Source organism: Sardina pilchardus, chromosome 14 (genome assembly GCF_963854185.1).
Source record: "Sardina pilchardus chromosome 14, fSarPil1.1, whole genome shotgun sequence".
Classification (NCBI taxonomy): domain Eukaryota; kingdom Metazoa; phylum Chordata; class Actinopteri; order Clupeiformes; family Clupeidae; genus Sardina; species Sardina pilchardus.
The window spans coordinates 19,453,910-19,474,763 of NC_085007.1; the positions used below are offsets into that span (position 1 = coordinate 19,453,910).

Sequence of the window (20,854 nt, forward strand, 5' to 3'; positions counted from 1 at the left end):
GAAAGCCCTCTCTTATCTTTCTTGCTCTGCCTGGCGCGCACACGGACGATGTACGCATTGGCTACAACGACTCCCTCTGCCTCACTCCTCCCCCTCTCGCTCTCGCTCGCGCGCGCGCGCACACACATACACACACACACACATACACACACACACACACACACACACACACACACGCACAAACACGAACACACTAGCCATAAAGGGGAATTTGAAACGGTCGGAGAAGGATTTTGAACAACTGGCTGTTCCCTTCGCAAGCAAACCCACCCTCTGCTATCACAGAAGTGTAATGTGCGGTGAAATGGAAAATACGGAATGGAGTTTCCGGCTGTAGCCAGTTTGCCATGCATAGGTAATGTCTAGATGTATTTTCAACATCCTGGAGATGTAGCACAATTATACACATATAATGATCCTTAAAATAGGCTACTTAAAATAGTTAAGGTTAAGTGAATGCACCTTTGATAGATTTACAAATCCATGCATTATGAAGGCGTTTAAGCCTTTGAATACTTCAATTATTGTTGAACTGTATTATGCCCAGATAGGGCAGGTAGACCCTGACTATAGCCTGTAGGCCTAAATTGCTCTTTGTACCCATGGCCATGGGACATCCAGCTCGATATAGGCCTACAGGCTACTGTTAGAATCTTTATCTTTTTTAATGGAGTGACATTAATTGTCTGCCTGGTCATATTCAGGCCAACCTGTCTGAGAATATCAAATAACCAGTGGTGCATTGGCACTCGCATCTTGTCAGTGTTATTTTAAACCAGACTGTATAAAATGAACCATCAGGCAGACTACTCTAAGGTTATTTGATTTGGGAGTTACTGTAACAACAAACTTATTTGATTATTAGTTAATTTATCATGTCTGACGTGTTAAAGCAACATGCACTAGCTCCTGTTTATTTAGCCGCGTCGTTGGGAACCGTTTAGGCTAAGCGTCGCATTTGGAAACGATGCAATACGCAAGCTTTGACAAGCCAAGTCAAGTAAGTTACAGTGATGTCTGTCCTCTACCGTTCTACAGCCTCCACTGTTCATTTCTCTTTTTTTCGAAATGGGCAACTTGAAACCGTCTGTGCTGAATAACATTCGCTGTTCCAACTCCCTCCCTCCTCTCGCTGGATCCCGGAAGTGCCTCGGTAAGACACGAGTTCTGCGCTCTCACACTCACAGCATTAGACGTGCAGACTCGTACTGAGTTCAGCTGAGGAATTGTATCCGTATCGTGATTTAGAACAGGGATAACATATGGTAACACGCCTGATCATTGGCTGTATGTGTGGCATACATTGCTATCCGTGGCATACGTTTCAGGACATCGTTGAAAATGGTGTGTGTCTCAAGATGCTGTCCAATTTACCCAACAGCGGTGACGAGCCGTAGTTTTGCACTTGGGGCCTCTCAGATGCGTCGATCTCAGCATAGATTACATTTATACTCATTTTAGGTAGGACTATGATGAAATACTACAGCCACGAATTGTCTGCCTGTCTACAATACGCGGTCTTTCAATTCGTGGTCTTTGTGATAACAATCCAGACAACATCACTTCTCTTTTCCCAGCAGTTCTGTAGCCTTGGCTAGAACTCTCAAATTAATCTTAACATATTGTGCATCATTCATATACTCTGTACCCTTCTGTCAAAGCCACTGTGGTCTTTGTCATAGCACTTCAACTATATCAAAGCGCATTTCACCCAATTAACCTTCTGTGTTTATGGAATCATGCTGTGCCAACTGAAAATATATGCTGATCAGGGTTGAATGGAACCAGAATCAGTGTTAATTGATGTTTAGTTACATAATTCAATGAATTGGTAGGAGGTGCTGTCTTTAGACCAGACTTTTAAGAAAAACTCTTATAAGATTAAAATATAGGCTATATATGTGCCAGATATGCTTCTCATATGGAATCAGCAGTATTGATTGACGTTTACTCTGACTTTTGCAACTTTATGATGTGGGCCTTGAACTATGCACTTGACTAAAGACAGCTACACTCTGCAAGAGACTGCAAGAACTGTGAGTTTCCCAGATGTCAGATGACACAGACTTACCAGCTTCCAGCTGTTACCTGGATGAGAGGACATTCCGTCACAGCTGCAGACTCTTCCTGGATCATTCCCACTCCCTCAATGATGGATGGGCCTGGGAGGAAGTCAATGTATGTTCTAAACCAGAGGCTCTATTCATACACCCAACTCATTGTCTTAATATTGGCAAAAAATTATTGACAATGACACATTCATATATTTGTTAGGCATCATATAGATGTAACGTGAACAATTGATCATGCATGCTAAAGTTACTAATTTGACTCCATTTAATTTTTCAACTTCAAGGGGTCAGAGGCAGAAGGATACATGAAAAAAACTGTGATGGTATCCTGCCGAGTCAGTGGTGTGCCATACCGGGGCAGCCGAAGCAATCCGGTGGATGCCATTGATGCCCTGATGGAAGAGGAACAGGTACTGCAGTCTTGTATGCATGTAGGCTATCAAATACCAAGAGCTTTTAAAAGGCCCCTGGTTCAATTTGCGCTAGAATATGAAAAGGCTCTGGTTCAGTTTTCACTAGAAATTGATGCCTTGTCTTTTAGGACTTGATCACTTAAATATGTCTTCATGCATTTGCTTTTTGCACCCTGAAATGATTGAATCAGGTAATGATAATGACAGGACTGTGTTCTGTGTCCCTTGTATAGTTGATGTTTATAAGAGTGCGGTTTGGTACGTTGTTTGGCAATCTGTAGACTGAATTAGTGCTTATGTCCCAAAGAGAGCGGGGAAGGCATGAGGGAGAGATGGAGAGATTTGTGTTACCCTCACACACTGAATCAATTACCTGAAGGAAACACTTTAACTAAATCCCGCCATTTACAATGGAGGTTAACTTCTTAAAAAAAAGAGCCTGACTAGAATGGGCATTTTCTTTTACTTGACCAGGTGTGCATCTCAGTCTACTGGTACACACACTCAGTGAGATTGCACACACCCGATCTTTGCTTTAATTTCAGTTTGTTTTTCTGTGCTGTAACACACAAGGGCAAATCTGCATATTGCCTCTTAGCTACAACACATGAGCGGCAACATTACTGAAATCTTGTTTCGTGAAGCACATTATCATTTTTTTTTAGATATATTTTTTTTAAATGGAAGTTGTGCCTAGTGAATGATTATTTTTTTCCTTCTCGCCCATTTCATTAGCATGGCCTTCCGGCAGATTGCAAATGACTTGACTCCCCTGGATATTTACATTCCACTCACACACGGAACAAAAGAGCCAGCTCCTTTTCCCATTCTATGAAGTAGATTCCATATTTGGCTGTATTAATCACAGTAGAGGAAAACATTATGATGTTTTTCCAGTCTCTACCTGTTCATCTATTTTGCATTTAAAGGCTCCATTCCATGTTCAGCACGATGATCCATTTTAAATTATTATTATTATTATTATTATCATAATTATTATTAATAATAATGTTATTATTATTGTTGTTGTTGTTTTTGTTGTTATTATTGCTATATTCTTTTTAGTCAGTTTCACCAACTCATTATTTTGTCTTCCGTACAAATTGTTTGGTGGTCATCAGTCTATCACGTGGATGAGCAATCTGAAATGTGTTAAGCATTGAGAAGAATTCTGAAATACTCCCATCCATAAGTTCCGCACAACGTTTTCAGTAATAATTCGCCACTAATGCCTTCCATGCAGTCAGCACCATAGCACCTCGATGGTTCAGATATTAACCTCGAGTAGAACCAGTGCACCTATTGTATACTGAGATGAGGAGAAATGTCAATCAGTCTGAGTGGACTATGCCTGCTCCGAGTACTGCTGCTTGCTAAACAAATACTAGCCTTAGAGAAATTGAGCATTTGCATAAAGAGGACCAGAATGCATTAAAGCGGCTGTTTGAAGGTAGATTTGGTTGGAGGGAAGGCATAAAATCAAGAATCATAGCAATGAAAGTTCATCAAAATACAGTCATATCGATTTTTTTTCATGGATGTCAATCATGTCATGCATTCGTAAAGAGTTTGGGAAGGCTTTCAAAAATAGATTTGATCATGATATAATACTGAGTAGATTTAAGCCTATTCTTAGTTTTTATTAAATACTGTGTTGCAAGCATGTGTTATTTTATTGGAATGATTGTCTCAAGTCCTTCTGCCTGAAATCTTTGGATAACGTCATCAGTCGTGAGGATAGGGTTGTGTAGCCTGGATTTCTAACTGCATATGATCATTTCTCTGGCTAATGAAAGTAAGTTGTATTCATATGCCTTGGCTTATAGACAGCATCCATATGGATGGCTCACACAAGAGAGGAGAAGCCCCTACTATACGACACCTCGGAAATCCGGAACTCTAGACACTGGAGATGGTTTATTGAAAAAGATTGTATGTTTACAAAATGTATAGTTATTTGTAGGCAATATTGCTTACTGTAACTTAACATTTTTACAAAATCATTTTCTTACTTCCAATAAACTGCTTTTACTGTATTGGCCTACAGTAGAATTTTAAAAAGAAAAGGAGTTAGAGAGGAAATAGTTTTGGTTTGTTGCTGCTGTTTTTTTTAGAGTTTTAGTACATCAAAGTTAAACGTGCAACAAAATCAAGGTGCTTGCAGATTGCTATCAACATGTCTGTATGCCAGATAGTGCTTGAGCGAGGCATAGGCATAGTTTTGTGCTTTTGATGTATTGATGCTTTTGAATAGAGAGGGAGCCCAAAGCCCTCTGCGATTCTTGGTTTTGACATTTAACTTTCTCTATAAAAGGAGATATCATGTGTCATCTGTGACAGAATATATTTGCCGTGGCTAATATTGATGTGAGGCATTAGTTTTATGCAGCCTTTACAATTAATGACTACCAGTTGCTACTTACAGTATTAGTGTTATCTTAGGTATATATTTGAATATTTAAAAATTCAGTGTAATTTCTAATGAAGCTCTGTTATTCAAATTAACTTGACCTTTTCTGAAAGTGATGGCATTATCAGTATGACATTGTGGTCTTACAGAATTTTTTGTCTTCCTGGTTTCTTAAATCTTTTTTTCATAGACTACGTTGTGAGGGGAAAGGTATTCACTGATGGTTGTTTGGTCCTGAAAATATCAACAGTGACATTGGAGCTACATTTCAGAGAGGTCTAGCAAGCTGCCGCCTTGAGTGACACAGATGTGTTTTTCACCAAAAATGGCAATTTGATGTTTATGCCAAGCAAATGGACGCTCAGTGACTAGTCCCTCAAAGTGCTTTATAAACTGTTTGTACAGCTTGTACAACCATTGTATAAGGTTTTTTTTTCAACAGAGCTTGTAATGTTTTTGCTGTTTTTCTAAAGGTAATAAGAATTTAGCAGTTGAAATGTCCGTTCCAGTGTGGCGAGGGAGAAAGCTGAATATTGCCCCTGAAATAATTATAATTCAAAAAGCCCGATATGGTTCTCAACAGTACTTTTTTTTCTTTTTGTGTTGGCATGTGTCTTGAACAAGTTTAACTGAGGGCCCGTGCTATCAGGAAGATGCGTTCAGGGACCATGAAGTTGATCGCCCTTGTCCTTAAAGCATATTCCTTATTGATGCACAACACACTCCTCTGATTGATTCAGGAGTCAGATAATAATTGCTTCTTTCATTAGAGAAATTGGTCTATTTATCTTAAAACCTTTGGCCAAGTTCTTCAGTGCATCTGGCAACGCGTCGAAGAAGACATCACATCTGTTGAGCTAAGCCTTCCAGACTCGCTGTGAAAACTGATGTGCTTCAACTCTTGAATAATAAGTGTAAGTCAAGGTCAAACACTTTTTTAGAGGCAGGTTGTGATTTTCTTCCTTGAGTACCTTTTTTGTATTATTGAATTTAATATGATCAGCACACCACTTAACATTCTCTTAAAAGTACACATTGTTTGACCTTCAAGAGGACTCTAAACTTGAAGGCAGCAGCAGGCAAGAAAGCTCTCCTAGCCATTGTCCAGGAAAGAGAAAGAGAGAGAGAGAGGGAAAAAAAAAACAATTTTCCAAAAGATCTGTGGGGAAGATTAGGAAAGCCAAATGCCTTTTTTGTGGCTTCCTGTTTTGGTGGAGGAATTCTTTGAGGCAGCGCATAAATGTCTCACTCAACAAAAATCCATCAGGGTTAACCCTTTCAGTGCTTTGTGCCTGAATCCGCGTTATTCGTCTTGAATGTTTGCCTTTGTCTTTGGGCACCTGTAGGAGGACAGATCATCACCTGCAAATCAGTATGTCCCGACAGAGAACCCACTCTCTATGTAAACTCTCTATGTGCAGTTGCTGTATATTGAGAAGCTAATTTTAACTAGAAGAGCCAAGGCATTACAATAATTCCTGAACATGTCTGCCTGCAAACACCCATTATGCCTTTTAAGCCATTAAATGTGGAGACTATAAACAGAATTACTTGGTAATTAAACCTATAATTAAGGCTTGTATTTAAATTAATGAAAAACTCCCATCTTCGTTTTCCTTTTAAATTGCACGGCTCAATACTCTTGTCGAGTAGAGTGCAGGAAACGTCTGATGAGCTGTTTCCCCACAGCCAATTGTGATCCTCATGTCTTTGTGGTGAATGAAGAGCTATTTCATGTAAATGTTAGGCTTTTTGAGATCAGCTTAAATGTATTATGGGAGCCCTTGTGGTGCAGATCTTGATCTGAGTGTGGAACTTTTGGATTATCGAGTGGTTTACTGAAAACAGTTCTTAAATTTCAGTGATATGGACTTATCTGGCTCACTTGTTTGATTTGTGTGTGTGAAATGTGAAATGGTTAGTTTGTTAGTTTTGCTCAGAAGCATTACCATAGCTGTATTGAGACAAGTGGCATATCCAGTGAGGGTTTTTTGCAAGAGAGCCTAGGCAGCGAATGCACGAGAGGCTATGAGTAGCCTTTAATTGAACTTGACCTCTGGTGCCGTGGCCACCATGTTAAACAGCGTTAGCAACACAGTCGGGTCAGAGCGGCCTGATTAGAATTTTTGCCTCACATTTGAATGCCAAATTCCCAGAGTGCCGGGGATAACGAGTGGACGAGTCAGTTATGCAAAGGATCAGTGTGCAGGTGGACCTCTCCTGAATGCCGTCGCATCATGTATACTTCTCCCCTCTGCTCCTCTCTCACAGTCATCATGAAGTCACTGCATTGAAATGGGGCTTCAACATCGCCGTTTTTGAATAGGGCATGAATTTGTGCACACTGCTATTTCTGTCCTTGAACACGATCAAATGTGGTGATTTCGGATGGGTTTTTAACATGTTTCCACCAGTCGGTCTTCTTTCATGTGTTTCTGCAATAAAAGTGTAGCCGTGACTCATGCCTGCTTTGGTCCCCTATGGAACATCCTGTTGGGAGGTCTGAGAAGTTGAGACGAGGTCTGGAAGCCAGAGCCCATGTAAAAGGGGTGGGGAGTGTGTGTGTGTGTGTGTGTGTGTGTGTGTGTTTGTGTGTATGTGTAGGTGTGTGTGGGTGTATGCTGGTGTGTGTGTGTGTGTGTGTGTTTGTAGGTGTGTGTAGGTGTGTGTGGGTGTATGCGGGTGTGTGTGTGTGTGTGTGTGTGTGGGGAGAGGGGGGAGTAAGCAGGGGAACAGCGGCACTAGTATGTCATTGTTTTTATAGCTTACGTGCCTGTGTCCCATTCTTCCTGCCTTGACAGACGTCGGATGTGAAACACTAGTAGTTTGTTTCTGGGCTCTGCCCGGGCCGTGTATAGGAAAGAGGAGATGTTATCTGGGTGTGGGAGGAGGAGTAGCCTACTGAGACGGCACAGAGATGTATGGAGAGACTGGGAGCCCTGACTCCTCCGTGAGCAGTGCGTCAGCTGCACACACCAGCATGTGTGTGTAGCCTACATTTGAAGTGCTGCTAGCGCCGCTGTCTTTAATTAAATCAGAACATGTGTCCGTGGAAACAAATATATTGCTTCCTTTAAGAGCGCTCCGTTTTCCTAGCTGTGGTTCGACATGTTAAAAAGCACATGGCAACCCATGCTTACGAGCCCAGTGTTAAGTCGTCACAAGATTTTTTTTTTTTTGAGTTGCGCCGCCTCCCGCCCTCTGTGAAATAAGCCTTATCCACTTCAAAATGTTTTGTATTTTCTCCCTAAAATGTTGTTTTCATTCTTTTCTAGACAGGCCTTTAGTCGGCCATCATGTCTAGGACTTCAATTAGGACCCAAACAGTCAGTGAGTGGAGAGATACAGGCTGTGTCCAAAAGTCAAGCGTGCACGCTGGATAGTACCCTCTTTCCAGTAGCGTCTCAGTTAGCTTGCTCCTCAGTATGCGTCCCTACCTACATTTGGACAGTACTAACTAGTTGGCGTCACCTGACTCGGGGAGGGGGTAGTGTTGACGATTTGCATGACGTATGGAGCTTGACCTGCGCTGCGCAATGGATTATGGGATATCTGAGGCCAAAAAAGATGCATCGATGCACGCTTGGAAATCACGCCAAACGAAGTACCCATCCAGTGAGAGCGCTTGACTTTCGGACAGTCTATTCTGACGTAACTTCCGGAAAATGCACACTGCCCAGCGTATGTACTTACGTTTCAGACACAGCTACAGAATCTATTTTGTGCTTCCTGTGCCGCACTCCTCAGGTGTTCAGTCTGCCTCCGTTATAGAGTGCAGGGTCCTGCGGTTGTCCTGTCAGAAAAGGAATGACTGATGGAGGCAATAAACAGGGAAGTTTGGGACTCAACAGAAGCTGACATGAAGCGATGTGAATATGAGTTGCTCTCACTGATTTCATTTTTAAAGATGCCTATAGCCCGAAGGTGAATGTTGAGCTTGAAGTTTTTGTATTCCGTCTGCCTCCTCAGCTCGTCTCAGTGAGAGGGAATGAGCTTTGGCTGTAGGGCTTACTGGAGGTACTCCCACCAATTCATATCAAGTGATCAGTCTCAAAGCGACTGAATGATTGATGTCTTAAACATAAAACAGAGTGTCACGCCAGCATCAGATTTTCTTTTATGCCAGAATCAACCTATGGGAAATAATTATTTCTGATGCAAACTCTTGACAAGACCTTTTTTCATGAGTTGTTTCGTGATTTGTAAAAAGTACTGACTCTCTCAAAAAAAAGGTGTGTGCGTTTGTGGCTGTGTGTGTGTGTGTGTGTGTGTTTCTCTCTCTCTCTCTCTGTGAGTGTGTGTGTGTGTGTGTGTGTGTCTCTCTCTCTCCCCCTCTCCCTCTCTCTCTCTCTCTCTCTCTGTTTGTGTGTGTGTGTGTGTGTGTGTGTGTGTGTGTATGTGTGTCAACTTCTAAAGTCACAGTTGTGCAACACAAGTCAAGTCCAACTGTGTGTTTCCCCCCCTGCAGCCGTGTTGTGATCAGGACGAGGCTGTAGGCGAGCAGCAGACCGCGGTGGCCGAGGGCCAGTGTGTGGTGCGGTACGAGTACCACGTGCTCCACTCCTGCAGCTACCAGATCCCCGTCCTCTACTTCAGGGCGTCCACGCTCGGTACGTGACCGTGGGCCCGCGTCTCCAAAATCTGGCCAGCCTCACGGCCAAATTAGTCACTGCTAGGGCTGCCGTGCCAAATTGTTTGTGGTCAGACACTGCATCAGTATGACCATGAATCCAGATGAGGAGAGGGTGTAAGCAAGCATCAGTTCAGTTTACTCAAAGGATTTTACGGACTATGGAAAACCATTAACTTTTTATTTATTTTTATTATTACAGAGGGACGTTCGCTGTCATTAGAGGAGGTGTGGAGTAATGTCCACCCCAACTACCAACAGAGGTTACGGCAAGGTCCATGGGACACCATCACCCAACAGGTCAGTAGGTTTCCTCTTGTTGTTTATTTAGAATGTTTCATGTTGGTACTAGTTCATAAGGAGCAGGCTTCACTCAAGAGTTATATTTCTTTTAGAGTCTTGACCAAATTATAAGCTACAATTGGAAAAACAGGAAAAAAGGCCGCACTATGCATGAACAATCACCATTTATTCCACAATTCATGTTGGTACTAACCATGTGTCGATGTTTGTACTGCCATCTGTTATCAGTGTTAGATTTACAGAGTGATCTTTTCCATTCAAGAATGGAGAACTTCAGTCATTCCTAGTGACGTTGAGTATGGGAAGTCACTCATATACGCTGGTGGTGCTGAGGTCTGTTTCCTGGTTCTCGGTGGATATTGCTGTGGAGACCATGAGTGTACATAGACTGAGTGTCTTGTCTGGTTCCCAGTAGGTTCTTCTTAATGCCTCATGCTGGTATCAGTGGGGAATGTCTGCCCTGAAAGACCTGAAAATTGTGGCTGATCGAAAAATTGTAATTGCTGAGAGCAGTCATTTTTGCTGAGCAGTATCTAATCATCCCAATTGGAAAAGTACTAGTTCCTCACACAATCCACCTTAAGAGCACTGATGTAGTCCTTGATGCCACAGACAGTTCGAAACGCAGCCCATGATGACATGAGCACTGATTGCACAAAGTCTGAGTGACAATTGAAAGTTGATAATGATCGGAAATTATGATCGGAGCCTGCCTAGCGCTGTCTCTTGGCCCACTGTGTACAAATGGTAGGTTTAGTCTAATGTGGTGCCGGCGGGTTGATTAAATATGAATGGAAATTAGGAGAGGAGTGACGTCAGTGGGGAGGTTTATTAGAGGCGGGAGAGCGGAGAGGGCCGAGACAAAGCAGGCGGAGGAGAGGCGGCCGATGGCGGAGGGGGGGAAATGTCAGGAGAAGGGAAGCTGCTGCGGCTGCGGCGGTGTGGCAGAAATAACGGTGGTATGGTGTGGGGTCGCAGGGCTGAGTGGGGGGGGGGGTAGGTGGGGGGGGTGGACTGTGCCATCTGACGCAGGTAAACATGGGTGACTCACACCAGGGGTTTACGAACAGTGACACCAACGCTCTCTCTCTCTTTCTCTCTCCCTCTCTCTTTCTTTCTTTTTCTCTCTCTCTATCTCCCTCTCTTTTTCTCTCTGTTTTTTCTTTCTCGCCCTCTCTCTGTCGCTCCCACCCCTCCTTCTCTCTATCTCTGCACTCATCCCCATCCCCCCTCCAGTCGTTCTCAGTTTTCTTAAATTCAAATTGGTTTCTCACCGTAACAAATGGGATCTTGCCATTGCCAAAGTAGTTCAGAGGAAGACGGTGTGTTCTTACTTGATTTGTTACAGCCTATTTCCCCAAAAAATACGCAGAGACGCTAATGTTACAATGTACCATCTACATAAAATTATCTTTTATAGGGATGGAAAATAAATATATGCTCTAAATTAGTATGACGCTTGGAATCATTATCTTTGTGCCTATCAGCCATAACAGCTTGCTAAGACCTGTGGGGAAAAATGTAAGATGTCCTTTTTCATATTTCATGTCGTTTTCAGTAGTTGATAGCTGTCTATCTGGAGGCAGGCATACAGCCACATTTTATTTGCAGAGTGCAAGCTGTTTTCAAGCATTTTCAAGCCTTCCACCGTTTCCTTGGTTCCCAGCGCAGGCGAAAACAACCGTCTCCACAATCGAAGCAGTGGGATATTGACGACGACAACTCTACTCTTCAGATTAATAGAATTCCACCCTGTCCTTTTTGTGAATTAGGCGGTGTTGTGCCGCCGGCAACGCTATTCATTTATGCCCACAAAGGTCAAATCCTCCGCGCCAAATAAATAAAGAAATCAACGTGAGCAGAGAGCGATAAGTAGGAATGAATCATCATGACCCGCTCATGATTGAGACGGGAAACCGAGCGGGTTTCTGAAAGGCTTGCGATCCGTCACCATGGAACAGTTTGGTTCTCTCCTCCCCTCCCTGAAGGATTACTGAAGTCATCTCTGTTGCCAAAGCCGTGGTCCAGGAAGTCTTCGGGAGGGCCACAATTAGGGAACGTGTGTACTGTATGAAGCGACAAGAGAGGGAAAGGAAGATGAGTCTTTCAAGAGGTCTTTACATTACCTCTCAGAAGCTGCAAGGCACTACAGGCAAAGGGGGTGCCATGCTATAATTACTAACTGCTACAACTGTTTGCCGATGTCTCCTGAAAGGAATGGAGGAGGGCCATCTTGGAAAGCTGGTGCACTCCAAACAGTCTGTGTTTTGCTAATGTGAGAGCTCAGAGGAGAATTAGTCCATGTCTGAGATTGTGTCACAGCAGGTGACCGTATCACATTATTCATTCGAGACATCCTAGTGTGATGTACACACTGCGCAGGATGATGTTAGTCTTCTCACAGTGAATGTTTTAAGTCTACGGTGTGTATTTAAAATGCCGTCTTTAACCAAAAGTGACTTGTGTTAGTCATGGATTTTTTGCCTTTTTCCCAGACTGAGTGTGTAAGCCAAAGCTCAGACAGGTAGGAAACTGAAACACAGCCGTTGTTCATTTCAGCGCAGTCTCCCCCCCATTCTCTTTCAGCCACCACAATCCACGTTCACCTCAGGTCAGGTGGAGAAGCATAGCACATGGGCGCTGTACGTACATTGCCCTGTGTAGGAGAAGAGCTTTGTGGAGGTTAAGTGCTGTCGTAGTGCTCCGTAGTGCACAGACGCCTGCGCCTCGCTCCCTCATTGTGCTTTACTGCCCCCCAGTGCATGATGGGATACCAGCCTAAAAACAGCGCAGTGTCAGTCCCAAGCAGTTCAATATGGACACAATTAGCCTCGAGTTGTATATATTTGGGTAGACTAAAAGAATGACACTTTTAGAAGTCTGTCCTTTGATATATATATTTTTTGGTAGGGGTGGGGGTTAGCTTTGAATTTTATTCATCTGAGCAATTAGGGTGTTTTTTAATGAAGTGCAATTAGGGTTTGGTTTAGTCTAAGTGTTTGGGAATGGAAGACCATCTGTTTCGCTCAAATTGCAAAGATTGGATTTGTTGTTTTGAAAAAGTAACTTAATCACGCGCTTCCTAGTCACACAGAAGAAAGCCCCTTTTCATGGCTAACCAGAATTCGCCCGCTTCGCTCCATCTCCCTCAGTGTCCCTCTCTCCTCTCCTCCATACATACCATCTCTCTGCTCTCTCAGTCTCTATATGTCTCTTCCCATTCTCATGTCTTGTGTGTCTGACAGCATGTCAGTTTGTCAGGACGTTGTCTGCAGTAACTGCCTGTCGTTTGTCACCACAGGAGCATCCACTGCTTGGTCAGCCATTCTTCATGCTGCACCCGTGTCGGACGGAGGAGTTCATGAGGCCGGCGCTGAAGACCGCACGCGCTGAACACAAGTAAGTGTGACGCCGTGATCGTCCCTCTCTGTCCCGTCGATTGTCTCCAACTGGCGCCATTCGGTTTGGTCGTCTTCACAACAAGTTTTCCAGGGGTGGCTAGATTTGAATGATCAAGCTGACTTCTCTGTAGTGGGTGCCAATGTTTGGACAGAACTTAGTCAAATTAAGAAACACAAAATGTCTCTATGTCTGAAGGGAACTGCTATTATTCAAAACAGTGCTAGTCAATTGGGTTTTTTGACAGTGTTCCTAGATAAAGGCAATGACGGTGAGAAATACTTTCCCCTCTTTTTTGTCCTTAGGCAAATAGAAGTTTGAAATTTAAATATTTATTGGTTTCATGTTTTGTCTCCACTAGGCACACACTGTAAAAAAAGTTGTTTCTTCGATTCATCATTCTCTCATTAAAAATGTAAAACTAACAGTACTTTGAATGGAGTGAATGTTATGGGCTGATGGAGCAAAATTTGGCAATGTCTTGCCAAACAAGTGAATTTTGATGGTCACAAAAATGTAGACTAGAAAGTTTTGCTGTTTTTAAGCTGTTTTGCTGTTTTTTGCTATGTTTAAACTACTGAATATATACTCATATTAACACATTTCCCCTTCATTATATGATGGATTAGATTTCCTGTTTCTAAAATCAGCCAGAGCCTTGGAGTTTGCCCAGTTTTCATCTGCCAGCGTTGGGTGAAAATGCCAATCCCTTCCTACGAAGGCAGCACAAAGAGCAATCTAAAAATAAGCAGGAACATTTGGTTTTCAGGCAGGGGACGCGTCACATTGTGCACCCTGCGCAGACAGCAGAGAAGTCAGTGCCTCCTCACGCAGCACATTAGAAGTGCACTAAAAATCACTGGGCCTTAAAGATCAATCCAGATAGCGGCGGATTAAAATGCTCCTTCCTCCTGCTTCATCATTTTTTTAGAAAAGTGGACACGTTCTTCCCTGATGTCTCCTCCAGCTTGTCTTGAGCGAGCCCCCCCTTCCTGCATCTAATGGGGAGGACAACTTTCACCCTCAGCAGGTGTAAACTTCCTCTTCTTCCTCCTCTTCCTCCACAGGGGAGTGAACTACATTGTGACGTGGTTGAGTGTGGTGGGACCGGTGGTGGGACTGGATGTTCCCCTAAGCTACGCACTGGCAGTGGGCGCGCCTGCACCAAAGACTGTGGCAGCCGTAGCAACACCAGCATCAGCATCAGCATCAGCACCGGTTTCAGCAGCAGCAGCAGCAGCGGCATCAACATCTGACCCAGACTGAAAGCGAGCCCCCGGTCTCCCGCACCATCTGTGTAACAGCCCAGGTCCCCGCCGCCACATGTGGCACACGTGGATGGAGCCTCTCAGAACAAGCTGCCTGCTCGCATCCCCGAAGAAGACGTCGACTCCACCGAACACCCCCCCCCCCCCTGCTGTGGCGTACGTATCTGCTCGACTCTGCTCAAACTCGCTCAACCCTGCTCGTCATCTCAAACAGAGGAAAAAGACGACTCTACTTTAAACGGCTGGAGATGGCATCAGCATGTTGACATTTTGCCACAGTGGCTAACCATGGTGTGCTTTTAATGCTCTTGACATTGACTTACAAAGGCAGATTACTGTCTGTTCTTCAAAGGGTAATAAACATATTGATTTCTCTCTCTCTCTTTCTCTCTCTTTCTCTCGCACTCTGGCTGCGAGCTGCCGTGGAGTGAGTGTTCCTCCATTACATGCCCATCACTTGACATCGGATGGGCTCCAAATGACATCACTTTTCCCCCTGAAAAAAAAAAAAAAGCTCTACGTCAGTTTCCTGGTGAAGCCCATTTCACGGCGTCTGAAGTGAACAAGCACTTCATGTGCGAAGCAGCTCGCTGCGGCGGTGGTAGTGACGGTGTCGGCACACAGTGTGACTGACTGGTCAGATTAGCCTTCCGACATGCTCCCCTCCCCACATGCAGAGATGAGAGGCCCCTGCTCGGCTGAATGGGAGCGGAGGCACAATGTGTTATTGCACGGCTTGTTTGTTTTTGTTTATCTGTGGGTGGGTTGTTTGGGGAGAGAGAGAGAGAGAGAGAAGCTGGCATCTTATGTGTAGGTGACTGTGACTCACTTGATGATTTTTTTTTTCTGATGGTTATTTTGCGGGAAGGTTAGCTTTTGATGTTGACAATAATGAAGGGATGTTCTTCAGTGTTTATGATTGGAGTATGAATGTGTAGGAAGACCTATAAATAGCATTCTGACTGAAGATGAAGACTGAGGAATGATGAGGCAGAATAGAACATGCTAGAAGCCAAATTCTGTAAACAGATCGAAATGAAATGGAACATAAATGCCAGAAACATAGCCATGCAGTGATGTTGGGGTGGGATCATGATGTGTTTGGGGAGAAAGTAGGGACCTACTGTACTTCATAAACGGTTCTCTTAATTGAAAATTGAGTGTTTTCTTTTCAACTACTGCCACTCATTGGCCAAAAGCAGCGAAACTTACATTCCTTAAAAGCCTCGTTCACAATACAGAATTTGATGAAAATCAGCCTACTAGTCGCAAAGACTAGTGGCCGCTTGAGTCAAGGCCATTGGACATTTGATTTGAATGGAGAAGTCACAGAGACTCATCCTTTTCATCGTTTTCTTCATACAAGAGCAGATTCATCTGAGTGTGACCTCATGACTGAAGTTCCTCACAGACTGGAAAGTGAAGTGAAATGAGGAAGACTGGGCTTTCACAGGTGAAGTCCATATGGTTCCGGCCCAAGGTTTCTGGCGTTTTTTGAAACCGTATGTATTTGCTTTGATTCATTTAGCTGATGCTTTTATTCAAGGTGACAAATAAGAACTAGCATTCAAGTTATGTTGTGACTTTAGTGTAACAACAAATACTACTTTTGCAGACACCATCAGACTACCAGAGGATTCATTTTTAGTCTAAGGACATAATAACAGAAGAAGTATGTAGAAGGTTGTAGAAGAAAGGAAGTGCACGATTTATTGAGTGAGTTAGATGAAATGAGGTACTCTTGAAAGAGTTGGGTCTTCAGTAGCTTCTTGAAGATGGAGATGGACACCTTTCCTCTTGTAGGTAGCTTGTTCCACCATGAGGAATTTGCTGGAAATACCTTCAAATTGCTATCCTAGTATTTGAGCACATTTGCAAGTTAAATACAAGAGTAGAACAATCAGCAGGTCTATCGTGCTTTGACCCTCAAAATATCGGACTGAGTCATGCACATCATTCCATCAGCCTTTTCAAATGATATCCGACGAGTTTCATTTTGTGTAGGGAAAAAATTGCCCTCTAAAGATTAAGTTTTGAAAAGCTAATATTAGAATGTCTCTGGTAAATGTTGTGGCTGAATCCTCCCCACAGTGTTCTGTGTAAACTGGTTGAGGATGTGAGAGTGTATTTGTGTTGTGGGCTGCTGGTGTGTTTGGTTTGGGTTTGTTGGTTGGGGGAGGGAGGGAGTGTGCCAACAGGGAAAGTCCTCACTCAGCAGGACTAAATGGGTCAGGCCTCTCTCCTGGGGACAGATCTGTATCGGTAAAGGGGTCAGGCTGTTATGTTACCCAGCGCTGCAGTACTTATTGGACAGGCTGCTGTTTGGGTGGATGGGCTTAAATGAGACAGCTTTTCATCCCGGGCAATACCTGTACTACTGTGCAAAGAACGATTTTTTTGAGAGCAAGAGAAGGGCAGGAGACGGAGACCATTATTATTGAATGTGAAATGGAAGAGTTGTAGAATGGTAAGAGTCAAGTACTGTTGTGCCTGAAATAAATCGTATTATTTGCCATAAAATAATTCTCTTTCATAGACACACTTCATACTCCAATGCTTGAAAAGATTCGTTATTATTCAAAGACAAAGGGATTGGCTTTCATTTATGTCAGGGTAAGCCAAAACACCACTGAACGGGGACTGTGTTGAAAATGACAAAAAGCACTACTGACATCTGTTGGCAGAACAGCTCCCTTACAAGCATGTTTAGTAGTAGCTGATTTTGAGGTTCACCACTAGATGGAAACGTGTCAGTATTGGAGGGATAATGTTTATATTGGAACCACCATCCTAGGACATAAAATTGTTTTAATTGGTATAAAAATTGCTGTTGATGTTGGAGTGTGAGATTGAACTGTAATTCGAACCAGGTTGTTTGCCGTTGCAGACCGTGTTTTCTCTGGCCGTCGGAGACACACAGGAGGTTGTGCATCCCCTGATTACCGGCATCCTTCAAATCAGGTCAGATTGGGACTCTTGTTTTGCCTAGTCTGTGGGATTAGACGGGAGATCGAAATAAACTCCGAAACTCCGTCCAAAGTCCTGTCTCTGTTGTTAAGGGGGGGGGGGGGTGCTGCCAGTGCTCCCATCATATCTGTGAAGATATAAGCCCGCGGCCTCATCCGACTCCAGTCATCTGGGTTTGATTCTCCACTGCTCTGTTCTCAGAGCATTACAGCGCTCTGGTGTCCAAGAGCGTCCAGAGAGATTCATCTCCCACATGCATCAATAGGGAGTCTAATTCAGATCAGGACCGTTGGCATGAGACCCTCTTAGACGAACATCTCTCCTCCTAGACTGTTGGATGCAGTTGAAGGGAAGAGAGGGCTTTGTTTAGGTCGAGGCCTATTTGTCTCTTGTATTCCAGGTACACTGGCACCAGAGTACAGGTCATGTCAAAAGATCTTTGGCTGACAAAAGATGCCAACAGGAAATCAATGTAAGAAAAATAAGTATGTATTCACACACCATTGCATCATTCTGTAAATGATGAGGGCATTGCAACAACAAGTATAATTACGGTATGATTATGGATAAATATTTTCATGAATGGAAGTAATCAGTGCAGTAGAACATGAAATTGACAAATACAAAATATGTATGACGTCCGGGTGTATTCACAGTAATGGGCAGTGTCCACCTTGAGTATTTGTGCTTAGGTCTTGAAAATGACCAGTAGGCCTACTTATAATGTAAGGTGCATCTGTCATGCTTTCTGTCAAGCTTGTCCAAATGAGTTTGTCTGACATAGGAACAGTACCAAAAGGGTCAGATGCTTGGGAATGGTCATCAAAAATGTTCCTCAGGCTATTAGACAGCACGGCAAACACTATAAATGTGCATTTCTACTGTATTTATGTATAAAGGCCACATATGTATTTATTCTGAACTGTTTTTATGGGCATTAAGGAGGGTATGAGTACAGTGTTTCATCCATAGAGATGGAAATTGCAGTAAACTTGACTTGACTTGAACACTGGGCCTACAGTTACAGCAGAATGGACCATTTTTTGATGGACATTGTTGGGTTTTCTGACTGTTGTGGGTGAAATCATTGAAATAGGCTATACTTACTTACTTACACACAATAACAGAATGCCGCTTTCACACTGCACAGCTAGCCGGCGATTAGGTGGCTAGTCCCGAGCGTTCACACTGGAGCCGGCTAATTGGCGAGGTATTTTACGCTGGCAATTATCCTGCTCTGGGGGTACACATATCGCCGGCTCGACTGCAGTGTGAAGTTAGTTGTTTTGTGCCTCAGATGTTGTTCAATATGTTCCAACACAAATTCAAAGGTACGCCGTGACATACGGACTATGCTTGTAACACTCAACATCATCAAAATGGTTGAGGACATTCGACCAAAACACTGGTCCTTGTGGTCTATCTAGCACTCTGTTCTTCAAACGTATATGGCAATCGATCGAAAATCGCCAAATATCTCTGTCTCCGTTGTCGCTTCAGCATTTATTTATTTATTTGGTAAAATATTGGGGAAAACATATCCTGCTTTATCTGCAGCCAAGATAAAATAGGCTAGACCTTGGCTATGGCTAGCAGCTATGCCTGGTTCAGGTTACACAAGCTTGCTCAAATAACCATTGACAACGTCTTATCAGTTTGAAAGGCAAGTGACATTTATTGACTCTTCTTAGTTTAGAAATTCACGTGTGCTGTGCTTCACTGCCATCCATTCAGACCACTCGGTTGCAGTCATTCTGCTACCTCCAACATCCAGCTGCAGGGTGAAGTGGCACCTTTTAGAAAAAAAGATGATAGTTAGATCAATATGTTCAACTGAAACGGAAGGCTACTTGCACGTGAAACTGGAAATATCGCGCCTCCTGTTCACACAGACCTAGCCGGCTGATAGCCGGTTACACCTAGCCGCCGATGAGCCGGCTTTCAGTCTGAAAGGGGCTTATGATTGGCATCTGAGATTAGATAGGTGAGCAGACTGTAGCAGACTATACAGTATTGGAAAGAGCTTCTTTGTACAACTTCCTCGTAGACATTCAGGAAGTTTGTCAAACCTATTCATATGGGGAATGACTTAAAACATGATAAATGTGGTAAGATAGAAGCTTTGTTTTATTTTAAGTTACCCAGGTATTTCAGGCGAAGGAAAAAAAACTGCAGAAATGGCACATTTGCATAAGCAATTATATATCTTGCCATAGGCACCTTTCAAAACACTCTTAACCTTGAAACATGACATGCCTTCATGATTAATGAAAAGGGTCAAATTAATCAGAGCAAAACATTTTAAAAATGGAATCCAAGCTGACTCTCTTTCTCTCTCTCTCACTTTCTCTCTCTCTCTCTCTCTTACACACACACACACACACACACACACACACACACACACACACATACATACACACACACAGGCAGAAAGTGTGTCCGTCTCATGTAGAAAATTACACCACTCTTATACGGCTTGTTCTGTATTTCCCACAAATATTCACAGGCACACATGCAAATATACATGTCCTCGGGGAGTTTTGACAAAGGCAGATTACTCATTTTGAGTTCAATCAGACTTTTTTCTGCAACTTTTAAAAGGAAGCATTGTTTGCAGAGTTTATTTAATGCCAACCTACAAGAAGCAGCAATTGAAAACATATGGCTCTTTCTCAAGCTACTCGTGAACAAGGCTTTTCGGTAGGAGGGGGTGGGCTCCCTGGCTGTTGTGCTCTGTCCTTTTAAAAGCAGTCAGCTTAGCTTTGAATAGGAGGAGGACTCTCGGAGGGGGCTAGTTTTGATTCCAAAGGTTTTTCTTTTTTAAATAGCAGCATACTGCACATGTTATTTGTCAACAAGATGTCAAGCAACTGCAGTGGTTCTCATAACAGTGCATTCTGCAGAACACATTTCCAATACATTTGACCTACATAGCGAGTTTTCCCATTAAAGAAGCATGCCTACTTAATCTCAGTAATTTTCCTGTTATGCATATCCTATACATTGCCTGGCATGTTGCTGTATATTGTGTAGTACAGAAAAGCGGACCACCTGGAATGATGACCAACCCGGCATGTAAAGACAGAGTGTTTATCTAGCGCTTGGGACGGAGTCGCTGACCTTGTGTAATGTTTTCATAAATATTACAGGTTTGGTTACACTGCAAAGCCAATAAGATGGCTCTCATTTCTCACATGCTTTAAGAAATCTGGTTGGTATTTCAATCACACATCATATTTACACACACAACACAGATGGTGGTTCAAATTAAAGTAAGCATGTACAGAAAATGCTTACATCCATAAAAGATTAAAAGGTTGCCATCACATCCACTGTAAAGCATGTGATATCCATTTTCTCGTGTTTGATTGGTACTCTGTGAAAGGGTATTT

At 43.1% G+C, this 20,854-nt stretch overlaps 1 protein-coding gene across 5 annotated transcripts; it reads left to right on the forward strand.

Annotated features, from left to right (window-relative positions):
* Positions 1 to 70: 70 nt before the first annotated feature.
* Positions 71 to 15,651, forward strand: atg10 (ATG10 autophagy related 10 homolog (S. cerevisiae)). Of its 5 annotated transcripts, XM_062553844.1 has the most exons (8): positions 71 to 355; positions 1,039 to 1,153; positions 2,005 to 2,178; positions 2,357 to 2,482; positions 9,364 to 9,505; positions 9,728 to 9,825; positions 13,130 to 13,227; positions 14,295 to 15,651. In XM_062553844.1, the coding sequence occupies exons 3-8, from the start codon at positions 2,050 to 2,052 to the stop codon at positions 14,491 to 14,493; spliced, it is 792 nt and encodes a 263-aa protein (XP_062409828.1). In that variant the 5' UTR covers positions 71 to 355; positions 1,039 to 1,153; positions 2,005 to 2,049; the 3' UTR covers positions 14,494 to 15,651. The 5 variants fall into 5 exon arrangements, with proteins under 5 accessions (XP_062409828.1, XP_062409829.1, XP_062409833.1 ...); XM_062553845.1 differs by lacking the exon at positions 1,039 to 1,153; XM_062553849.1 differs by lacking the exon at positions 1,039 to 1,153 and having other exon boundaries at positions 2,009 to 2,178.
* The last annotated feature ends 5,203 nt before the right edge of the window (positions 15,652 to 20,854 follow it).